The 11,228-nt window shown below is 45.0% G+C and overlaps 1 protein-coding gene across 1 annotated transcript; it reads left to right on the forward strand.

Moving 5' to 3' along the window:
- Window positions 1-1,043: 1,043 nt before the first annotated feature.
- LOC145359695 (interferon-stimulated gene 20 kDa protein-like) lies at window positions 1,044-11,102 on the forward strand. Its single transcript, XM_080214449.1, has 3 exons — window positions 1,044-1,374; window positions 5,905-6,105; window positions 8,112-11,102. Exons 1-3 carry the CDS (start codon window positions 1,144-1,146, stop codon window positions 8,250-8,252), a joined length of 573 nt encoding a protein of 190 aa, XP_080070575.1. The 5' UTR covers window positions 1,044-1,143; the 3' UTR covers window positions 8,253-11,102.
- Window positions 11,103-11,228: the final 126 nt, after the last annotated feature.

Consider the following 11,228-nt stretch of genomic DNA (forward strand, 5'->3'; position numbering starts at 1 on the left):
GAGGAAACCCATGCAGAGATGGGGAGAACATGCAGACTCGGCACAGACAGTGACCCAAGCCAGGAATCGAGTCTCGGTCCATGTTGCTGTGAGGCAGCAGTGCTAACCACTGTAACCACCGTGCCATCATGTAGGAAGGTAGGGTCTTCTAGGATGATGCCCTTTGTCAGAACCCCAATATACTGAGATAAATGATGTCCAGACGTATCTGGCATCTACAGAATGGCCTTAAGAATGTGTGTGCCCATGTGTCAGCGTTTCAGAGGGATAGAGCTAATGAACCCTGGGGGTCGGGGAGGCTGGGGGAAAGCACTTCTGCTTAAATTCAGTGGCTCAAAAGAGCAGGAACCCGATGTTAGAGGCGAGTATTTGTCAAGTCAACTTGGCTTTCTCAGGAGGGGGAGAATTCTGCCCTTGGCCTCTGCGATCAAATAAAAACAAGAATACGTGTTTAAATTCTGTGTGCATGATTGCGGAATGCAGAACCATCGCAACAGTGTAGAAACAAATGTGGGTGGCATGGTGGCACAGTGGTTAGGTGCCTCACAGCGCCAGGGTCCTAGGTTCAATTCCCGGGTCACTGTCTGTGTGGAGTCTGCACATTCTCCCCGTGTCAGCGTAGGGTTTCATCTGGGTGCTACAGTTTCCTCCCACAATCCAAAGATGTGTGGGTTAGGTTGATTGGCCATACTAGTGTCAAGGATCTAGCAGGGTAAATGAATGAGGTTGTGGGAATAGGGCCTGAATGGGATTGTGGTCAGTGCAGAATCGATGGGCCGAACGGCCTCCTTCTGCACTGTAGGGATTCTAAAAACAGAAGTGTAACGATGGGCGCTCTGGGGGTGTGGGTGCAACTCTTGTTGCTGTGCAATTGACCTGACACAAAGCCGGAAGTGGGTGACACGAGGTTTAAAGCCATTCTGTTGAAGTTGTGTTTCTGTTTGTTATGTTTTCCCATTCTCTCTCTCTCTCTCTCGCGAATGCAGGCAAGGTACTCTGTACAAAGGTGGCGCCATTGAACTCAACGAGCTGGATGAGGAAGTGTATAAAGGAGGAAGCAACGTTTCGCTGTTTCATTTTGAGTTGGCCACAGTGTGCGAGAGGTGGGCAGGAAAACTGGCCACACACAAGCCGGACTGAAAGATGGTAGACTATTCCAAGTACGTTGCCATTGATTGTGAGATGGTGGGACTTGGCCCCAATGGCTTTGAGAGTGGGCTGGCACGCTGCAGCATTGTGGACTACAGTGGGTCAGTGATCTATGACAAATTCATCAAACCAGATGGGAGGATAACCGATTTCAGGACCCCTGTGAGCGGAATTCGCCCATTAGACATGGATACTGCTTTGCCTTATCTTGTCGCCAGGGAAGAGGTAAGCCACAATCTTGTCATCTTGTTTAAAACCGTGCGCTCCTCCAAGACCCTTGTCAGACTTCCCTGGAGTGCTTTACAACTCTTGTCCTTAAAGGGAAATCATCCTAAAGGAAAGAACAAACCGAGAACCACCACCCACCACCAGTGAAGACTCGATTGCCAAAAAAAAAGTTTCCTGACATCAGCAAAACTTAATAAAGCAAAGTTTACTGAAAATATAGAGGAAATAAAGGGAATCGTAGCTCAGTTGTATGGGTTTTAGATGCTTCCGAGTTTGTAGAGGGAATTGGTTCATGATAATGGTTGGGGGGGGGGGGAAGTTTTCTGATAACTCAAAGGATGGGAGGCTTCCAGCCAAGCCAGGGGCTCCAGGACAGACCAGAAATTTGGACAGATGAGGGCAAATGTTGTTATTGGGCAAGTGAGGTGGTGGTGGTGGGGGGGGGGGGTAGGTGATCGGCAGAAGAATTAAATGTAATGGGAACCTAAGAAAAACGCCGTTAACTATCCGGAGGGCAGTAGGAGACATTCCCATGAAAGCCGAGAGAGGGGAAAAATACTACATAGTTTAAGAAATGAAAACTAAGTGGAATGCGGTCAAGTTTCAGTTTCGGTTTCCCTGCGGCAATGACAACACATTATTCGCTTGGAAAGCATCGGGTGCTACGTGTTTGTATATCCTTTCCTTTTCCGGGAAGGGAAGAGATTGTGGGAAAGAAACTGCCAGCAGGCTGTAATGAAACTGACAGCGATGCAAATACACACTTGGAGCCGGAAACTTGTGGCTTAACTCCGTTACTGGGCGGGGGTGGAGGGGGGTGTGGGGGGAGGGGAGTGATGGGGGTAACTTCCCAGTGTATCCAGTAAGGTGACACCTAGATGTAACCTGGTTGTTGGGGGGCGGTGGGGAATCAGATTAATGTAAAAGATGTCTCAAACAAAGACATGTAGATTACAGTTCGGAAGGGGAGTGGTGGGGGAATAGAGGGTTTTTGAACGTGTAGACACTGCTGTGTGTAAACGTTTGCTCACTCAGCTGGGCTATTTGAGTAAAGTCAAGGACTTTGGGACTGCGACTGTTGTGTGGAGTTTGCACATTCTCCCTGTGACTTTCTTCCGGGTGCTCTGGTTTCCTCCCAGGGTGTGGGTATGCCGGCGTTGGACTGGCGTAAACACAGTAAAAAGTCTGACAACACCAGGTTTTAGTCCAACCTATTTATTTGATAATGTACTCACAAGCTTTCGAGAAAGCTTGTGAGTACATTATCAAATAAATAGGTTGGACTAAAACCTGGTGTTGTCAGACTTTTTACTGTGTTCCTCCCAGGGTCCAGAGATTTGCAGGTTGGGGCCTTGAAAGAAATCTTTGTATCCTCACTGGCTACAAAGGAGTTCACGGGCATTCGGCCTCTGATCTTCCGGTAAACGTTCTCCAAGGCGGCCTTCACAACACACGGCAAAGCAGAGTCACTGAGCAGAGACTGATAGCCAAGTTCTGCACACGTCAGGATGACCTCAACCTGGATCTTGGGTTCATGTCACACAGTCTGTAACCCCCACAACTTGCCTGGGCTTGCAAAATCTGACTGACTGTCTTGGCTGGAGACAATACACATGTCTTTAACCTGTGCTTAACGCTCTCTCCACTCACATTGCCTGTACCTTTAAGACTTGATTATCTGTAAAGACTGGCATTCCAATCATTATTTTGTAAATTGAGTTTGTGTCTTTATACACCCTGTTTGTGAACAGAACTCCCGCTTACCTGATGAAGCAGCAGTGCTGTGAAAGCTAGTGGCTTTTGCTACCAAATGAACCTGTTGGACTTTAACCTGGTGTGTGAGACTTCTTACAGGGAAGATCCCAAAGGATTGGAGAATAGTCAATGTTGTTCCATTTGTTTGAGAAGGGTAGGCCAGTAAGCCTTGCGTCAGTGGTAGGGAAATTATTGGAGAGGATTCTTCGAGACAAGATTTACTCCCACTTAGAAATAAGTAGATATATTTGTGAGAGGCAACATGGTTTTGTGAAGGGGAGGTTATATCTCACTAACTAGATCAAGTTTTTTGAGGAAGTGAAAAAGATGACTGATGTGGGTAGGGCAGTGGATGTTGTCTACATGACTTCAGTAAAGCCTTTGACAAGGTCCCTCATGGCAGACTGGTGCAGAAGATGAAGTCGCATGGGATCAGAGGTGGGCTGACAAGGTGGATACAGAACTTGCTTGGTCATAGAAGACAGAGGGTAGCAGTGGAAGGGTGCGTTTCTGAATGGAGGGCTGTGACAAGTGGTGTTGTCTGACAACACCAGGTTAAAGTCAGCAGGTTTATTGGTAGCACAAGCTTTCAGAGTATTGCTCCTTCTTCACGTGAGTGAGAAATTGTATTCACAAACAGGACGTATATAGAATTGAACACTATATTTCAAGTGCGGCCCAACTAAGATCCTATAAAGCTGCAACATGACTTGCCAACTTTTAAAGTCAATACCCCGGCCGATGAAGGCAAGCATGCTGTATGCCTTCTTGACTACCTTCTCCACCTGCATTGCCACTTTGTGACCTGTGTACTTGTACACCCAGATCCCTTTGCCTATCAATACTCTTAAGGGTTCTGCCATTTACTGTATATCTCCTATCTGTATTAGACCTTCCAAAATGCATTACCTCACATTTGCCCGGATTAAACTCCATCGGCCACCTCTCTGCTCAAGTCTCCAACTGATCTATATCCTGCTGTATCCCCTGATGGTCCTCATCACTATCCACAAATCCATCAACGTTTGTGTCGTCTGCAAACTTACTAATCAAACTAGTTACATTTTCTTCCAAATCATTTATATATATTACAAACAGTAAAGGTCCCAGCACTGACCCCTGAGGAACACTACTTGTCACACTAGAGTCAATTTAGCCTGGCCAATCAACCTAACCCGCACATCTTTGGATTGTGGGAGGAAACCAGAGGAAGCCCACACGGACATGGGGAGAATGTGCAAAAGCTTCCTGGAGGGGAACTTGTAGGTGTTGTTCCCATGCATCTGCTGCTCACAATTTTCACCTCACTAATTTTATCCAAAGAACAGTCACAACATGCAATGAATAGCACACGTCCCCAAGACTGGTTGAACAGCCGGACCTCAGAAGGGGAAATAATCATGAGGATTTATACTCCTGATTGCTTTACTGGACATGCGAAGGTGTCTATGTGCGTGGAGGTTTTGGGCTTGGCCATGTCAACCCCATCCTCCCACACTCTGTGTACCTGTCAGGATGAATTGACTAAGCTTACCCATGATCAATAGCCAATGGGATGTGATAATGGCATGACCAACTATAGTTAAATTTTATACCCAAAAGGTGCAGACCTGATGGGCTGAATGGCCTCCTACTGTTCTGCACGACTCAATGACTTGGCACTGTCTGAAGAGAAAGGGAGAAAGTGGAAAAGCAAAAAGGGGGATGGAAAATGGAGTTTATAGTTTTGCTGGGTATTTAATATTTGGAAAAAGATGGACATTTCAATTCAGAGTATGGATCATCACCAAGGTTAAATAGAGCAGAAAGTGGACTTAGAAAGGATTTGTTGGGCGACGAGATTTGGTTTTGAAAGTCCGTAGCTTGTTAGAAAATAAGAGATGAAGGGTGATGAGGAGTTCCATACTTTTGATATGAATAGGAAAATGGGATTAGGAGATGGATGAGATGTTGCAACTTGGTGTTGACAGGCAGCTCGCAAACTAACAGAAAAACTCAAAGTTGGAGTAATTTCAACATAATTTTTTGATGGAGAAGTGTGTGGCACAAGAATAAAATTTGCCAAATCTGATGATGCAGTTGGAGATGTACAGAGAGAGCAATTGTTGGTTAGACCACATTTGGACTATGGTCTCCATTTTACAAAAACATTTCATAGAACAGTGTAGAAGGGGCCATTCAGCCCATCGAGTCTGCACCAACCACAATCCCACCCAGGCCCTATTTCCCCAGCTAATCCCCCGACACTAAGGGGTAATTTAGCATGGCCAATCCACCTAACCTGCACGTTTTTCAGATCGTGGAAGGAAACCGGAGCACCCGGAGGAAACCGAACGCAGACGCGGGGAGAGCGTGCAACTCGGCACAGATAGTGACCCAAGCCGGGAATCGAACCTGGGTCCCTGGCTCTGTGAGGGGCAGCAATGCTAACCACTCTGCCATTGTGCTGCCCTATGATGCCTAGTTCTGATCTCACTCATATTTTCCCTACATTTATACTTTTGAACCCTTCCATAATCTTAAGATATCAATCAGCTCACCCCTCAGTCTTTTCTTTTCTAGAGGAATGAATCTTAGCCTCTTTAATCTGTCCTGAAAAGCAGATGTTGCCGTGTGCAAGTTGCCTGTGGAACTTGTCCTTATCACGACTGCCCACATAACAACAGGGATCATAATTCAGAGATTATTTAATTGATTAGGAAGAGCTTTGAGATGACCTGGTGCTATTTAAATACACATTTGTCTAATGAATTGTTCACCAATTCCATTCAGATTTTGAAGATTCTACAAGGGAAAATTATTGTAGGCCACGATCCGAGATCCGACTTCCGGGTCTTGAAAACCAACATCTCTGATTATGCCATACGGGACACATCATCGTGCCGGTTACTGATCACAATGGCAAAACTGAAGACTGACAGGCGGGCCTCGTTGAAAATCCTCTGCCAGACTTTATTGGGGAAAAGGATACAGGTAAATGGGCTGTGTATGACAGGCATTCGGATACACTGAACAGCCTTCCTCCAATCCTGTTACTGTTCACTTCAAACACTGCACTGTCCTCTCTCCAAGTTCACTCATTCCTAGAACCATAAAAACCTAGTCTCCCTCAGACTACCCCTTCCACTCAGACTTGGTATCAACAAATCACTAACTTTTGATTAATTCCTTATTCTAATCTTGCTTGTGTTTTGTAAGAGGAAGCTCCATCATTCCTTGAGTCCCTCATTAATAAGAGAGTCCATTTGTCTTATTCCTTTTCCTGAGGCAATGTGTTAAGCTTTGTCCCGGATGTAAATTCTGCACCTTGCGTTCTGCCACAAGCTTAATACTCTTCCTTTCCCTCTTTTGCTCTCTCTCCTCTCTCATTTATAGAATCATAAAAACCCATAGAAAGTTGTGGGTGCAGAAGGAGGCCATTCGACCCATTGAGTCTGCACTGACAACAATCCCATCTAGGCCTTATCCCTGTAACCTCACATATTTACCTCACTAATCCCTCTAATCTACGCATCCAGGAACATTAAGGGACAATTGAGCATGGCCAATCAACCTAACCCACACATCTTTGGACTGTTGGGGGAAACCGGAGCACCCGGAGGAAACCCACGCAGACATGAGGAGAATGTGCAAACTCCACACAGACAGTGACTTAAGCCGAGAATCGAACCCAGGCCCCCGGGAGCTGTGAGGCAGCACTGCTAAGCACTGTGCCGTCCCGTCTCTGTCTTTCTCTGTTTCTCTTATTCTCTCCTTTCTCACTCCCTTTCTCCTCTCTCTCCCCTTTTTCTCTCATGATCTCCCTTTCTCTCCTCTTGCTTGCTTTTGGTCTCTTTTTCAACTCTCTGCTCTCATGCAAGAATTGCTCTCTGAAGATGGAATGGGTGACATAGATTCTTTAGTATTTAGATTGAAGCAATGCTTAAAAAAAATAAAGGAAGGCTAGATATTTTGAAGTAGCAACAAAAAATTGATGTGGGCCTGGAGTCACACGTAGGCCAGACTGGGTAAGGATGGCAAATTTCCTCCCCTCAAGGATATTAATGGGTTTTTACAACAATTGATGGTATGCTTTGTGGTCACCATTACTGAGACTAGTTTTCAATTCCAGATTTTAATCAATCCTGCCAGAGCATTAGCCTGAGTCTTGGGATTGCTCGTCCAATAACATTACGCTACACTATCACCTCCCCAGTGGAGATTAGACACGGAGTAAAGCTCTCTCTCTATATATTACGTCATGTCATCTTAGGGGTGATCTTATAACGGTTCATAAAATAATGAAGGCATAGATCAGTTAGATAATCAACATCTTTTCCCAAAGGCAGGGAGTCCAAAATGATAGGACATAGGTTTAAGGTGAGAGGGGAGAGATACAAAAGTGTCCAGAAGATCAATTTTTTCACACAGAGGGTGGTGAGTGTCTGGAACAAGCTGCCAGAAATAGTAATAGAGATGGGTACAATTTTGTCTTTTAGAAAGAATTGAAACAGTTATGTGGGTAAGATAGGTACAGAGGGATATGGGCCAAATGCGGGCAATTGGGATGAGTTTGGTGGTTAAAAAAAAAGGGCAGCATGGAGAAATTGGGCCCAAAGGCCTGTTTGCATGCTGTAAACCTCAATGAATCTATGACTGTATCAAGCTCAGTGAAGTCAGATCTATATTGGGTGGGATTTTCCAGCTGTTCCCACCTATAGGATCACCCAGTCCCGCTAAAGTTGATCCCGACCATAGGTTCCCTGACAGGCGAGCCAAGCAAATTGCCTTTGACTTTGGGATGACCAATGGCGAACAGCTTCTGTTGCGGGGAGGGTGTTTCTGGAAAATTCCAGCCATTGGGTCCGCCTCAGAGTGGGACTTCCTCAACGAAGTGTCTGAACCCTTGTCTCACTAAATGGTAACTTCGACAGCACTAACGTGACATTTTCCATTTTTTGGCCTCCAGAGACAGTTTCGCTTTTTCCTTTCTTTCACAGGACAGCTACAGAGGACACTCCTCTGTTGAAGATGCAAAAGCGGCTATGGAACTTTTTAAACTCGTGGACAAAACGTGGGAACTTCATCTCAAACAGGGACGCAAAGTGGAGATAGTGAATCGATTTGAGAATCGATATTAGTGAATAAAACAGCATTGCCAGATTAGGAAGAGGAACTCTGATTTTCATATGTCCCATGAGCAAGGAGTGATATCTGCTGTTATGAGTGTCACAAAACTGCACTGCATCATTTTATTTTTCTCCCCAGCCTCAGTTTTCTCTTGGCTGTTCACTGAATTGCAGTTCCACTGGTCTTCAAATTCATGTGACATGTGACCCAAGATTGTGAGGGTGTCACAGTCGATGCTATCCTTGCCTCCCCTCTACAATCCTACATCTTCTTCTGGGTGGCAATCAACAGCAGGAACATTGCCTGTCTATTTATCCACCTCCGCACCATGTCTCAGGCATTTGGGACAATTGTGGTGAATTTACTATTGTCCTAGGTGATTTCTGCTAGCTTAACATGGATCATGGTGACAGAGGAGGGTAGGGGGCACCTGCCATCCCCTGGTCTGATCCATGTTAACGAATCCAGAATAGATTGCAAAAAACTCTTATTAGATCCTTTCTTAAAGACCTTTGTGTGTGTTTGTATATATGCATTTTTGTGTGTTTGTATATATGTTTGTATATATGTATTTGTGTGTATATATGTGTGTATCTGTGTGTCAGTGTGTATTTGTGTGTTTACATATGTGTGTGTTTGTGTATATATGTGTGTGTGAATGTGCTTATGTGAGAGTATGTGCTTATGTGAGTGCATGTGAGAGTACGTGCATGTGAGAATGCATATGCTTTTGTGAGTGTGTGCGCTTGTGTATATGTGTGTGAGAAAGCGAAAGTGCGTGTGGGTATGTTTTTGTGAAGGAATGTGTATATGTTGTGCTTGTGTATGTGTGTGTAAGAAAGTGTGTGCGTGTGTGACTATGTTTGTGAGACTGTGTGTGTCTGTATGCTTGCGTATATATGTGTGTAAGAAAGTGTGTGCTCATGTGAGAATGTGTTTGTGAGAGTGTGTATATGTATATGTGTGTAAGAAAGTATGTGCGTGTGTGGGTATGTGTTTGTGAGAGTGTGTATATGTGTATGCGCTTGTGTATATGTGAGAAAGTGTGTAGGTATGTGTTTGTGAGAGTGTGTGTGTATATACATGTGCTTGTGTATATGTGTGTAAGGAAGTGAGAGTGTGTAGGCTATGTGTTTGTGAGAGAGAGAGTGTGTGTGTGTGTGTGTGTGTGTGTCTGTGTGTATTTTGTGCTTCTCAGGATGTGGGAGGAGAATGTCAGTACTGGCAACCAGCACACCTAACCAGGCACCTTCTGTCAGTGACAGGAACTCCCATACCAAGATTAACTCATTTAAATTCAATCTCTTCCACTTGAAGCGCTTTGCACTCTGTTATGCTGGATTCTGTCTATGCACAATGTGAAACAAGGCGTTTACTAATTCTGTCAAAATCTCTGGCCATTCTATGTGAGATACACAGCACAGAAACGGGTGATTCTTTCCTACCATCCAGACTGGTGTTTATGTTCCGTTTGAGCCTCCTCCCATCCTCGTCTAAATCTACCTACCTCTATTTCCTCACTCCTTGTGCAGTGGGTTCCACACTCTCAGCTCTCTGTCTGAAGGGGTTTCTTCTGAATTCTCTATTGGAATTCTTGGGAGTCTATCTTATACCAATGATCTCTAGTTAAGCCCTTCTCCACAAGAGGAAACATTTTCTCTGTATCCACTCTCTCAAAACCTTTCAGAATTTAAAATCCTCTATTAGGTGACCCCCCCGCCTTGGCCTTTTGTTTTTCAAAGGAAAAGGGACGCAGTCTGCCAATCCTGATATGTAAACCCACATGAGCATTCTACTATTCTATTCTACATCCTAAACTCTACCTGCCCCACTGGAGGAAGCATCCAGTCTGAAAGTTAATCAAAGAGCAAAGAATAGTGCAGCACAGGAACAGGCCCTTCGGTCCACCAAGCCTGCGCCGATCACATTGTGTCCTATCGAGACCAACCGCCTGTATCCCTCTACACCCCTGCCTGTTCATGGTGTGCCTGTTGTTGACTGAATGCAATACTCCATCTGCTGGAAGGCACAAAGATTGCACCTGTGTCTTACCCCAGTCCAACACCGGCATCTCTACATCATCCCCTTGGTACTGCGGATTTCTTCAAAGGGTAATTATAGCAGTATGGGCTAGTGGGGACTGTCGCCCTAGTTTGGGCAGGCTCATGAAGTTACCTGTTTAATCTTTGTCTCACACCAGGTGGGAAAGCGCAGCTTTGGAGCCGAGACCAGGTTCATATTGAAGCAGTACAGACAGGATAGAAATCAAAATCAATGTCAATTTGAAATCAGTGCAAAACAAATCTAAAATTGATCAGAAAAGAAATCTTAAAAAAAAAGACAGACATAGAAAATAGGAGCAGGAATAGGCCATTCAGCCCTTCAAGCCTGCTCTGCTATTCATTATGATCATGGCTGATCATCCAGCTCAATAGCCTGATCCCGCCTTCCCCCTATATCCTTTAATCGCCTTTGCCTCATGTACTATATCTAACTGCTTCTTGAAAACCTTCAATGTTTTGGCCTCAACTACTTTCTGTGGGTAGTGAATTCCACAGGCTCGCCACTCTCTGGGTGAAGAAATTTCTCCTCATCCCTGTCCTGAAAAGACAGTACAGTGTTTTGGGTTAATCCTACCAGGGGCGAGTAGTAAAGGCAGAAGCTCCCGTGTTCAAAGTGGAATCAGAAACTGTGATAGGAGTTGGGGTGTTGGAGACTTCCAGGAGGTGAAGTCGTCATTGTTCATCTTTTGTCTTCCTTTCCGGAAAAACCTGTGACTTTGATGAAATGTTTCAGGGTGTTATTGCATGTCTGTGTTGTGGCTCCAGTCCAGATTAAACAAAGTTTGAGTAATAGCTGTACTCCTCTCATCCCCAACTCCTGACTTTTAGCCGGTTTTATTTCATTCATTTGTGGGACATGGGCATCGCTGGCTGGGCCAGCATTTATTGCCCATCCCTGGTTGCCCTTGAACTGAAATGATTTGC

This window comes from Carcharhinus amblyrhynchos, chromosome 28 (genome assembly GCF_965287045.1).
Source record: "Carcharhinus amblyrhynchos chromosome 28, sCarAmb.v2.hapA, whole genome shotgun sequence".
In the NCBI taxonomy this organism is placed as follows: Eukaryota; Metazoa; Chordata; class Chondrichthyes; order Carcharhiniformes; family Carcharhinidae; genus Carcharhinus; species Carcharhinus amblyrhynchos.

What these genes read in the sequence shown, in the direction of transcription:
- LOC145359695 (XM_080214449.1), top strand. Translation starts at nt 1,144, where the DNA reads ATGGTAGACTATTCCAAGTACGTTGCCATTGATTGTGAGATGGTGGGA. An exon ending in ATCTTGTCGCCAGGGAAGAG is followed by an intron (nt 1,375 to 5,904) that starts GTAAGCCACAAT and finishes AATTCCATTCAG; the next exon opens with ATTTTGAAGATTCTACAAGG. An exon ending in TATTGGGGAAAAGGATACAG is followed by an intron (nt 6,106 to 8,111) that starts GTAAATGGGCTG and finishes TTTCTTTCACAG; the next exon opens with GACAGCTACAGAGGACACTC.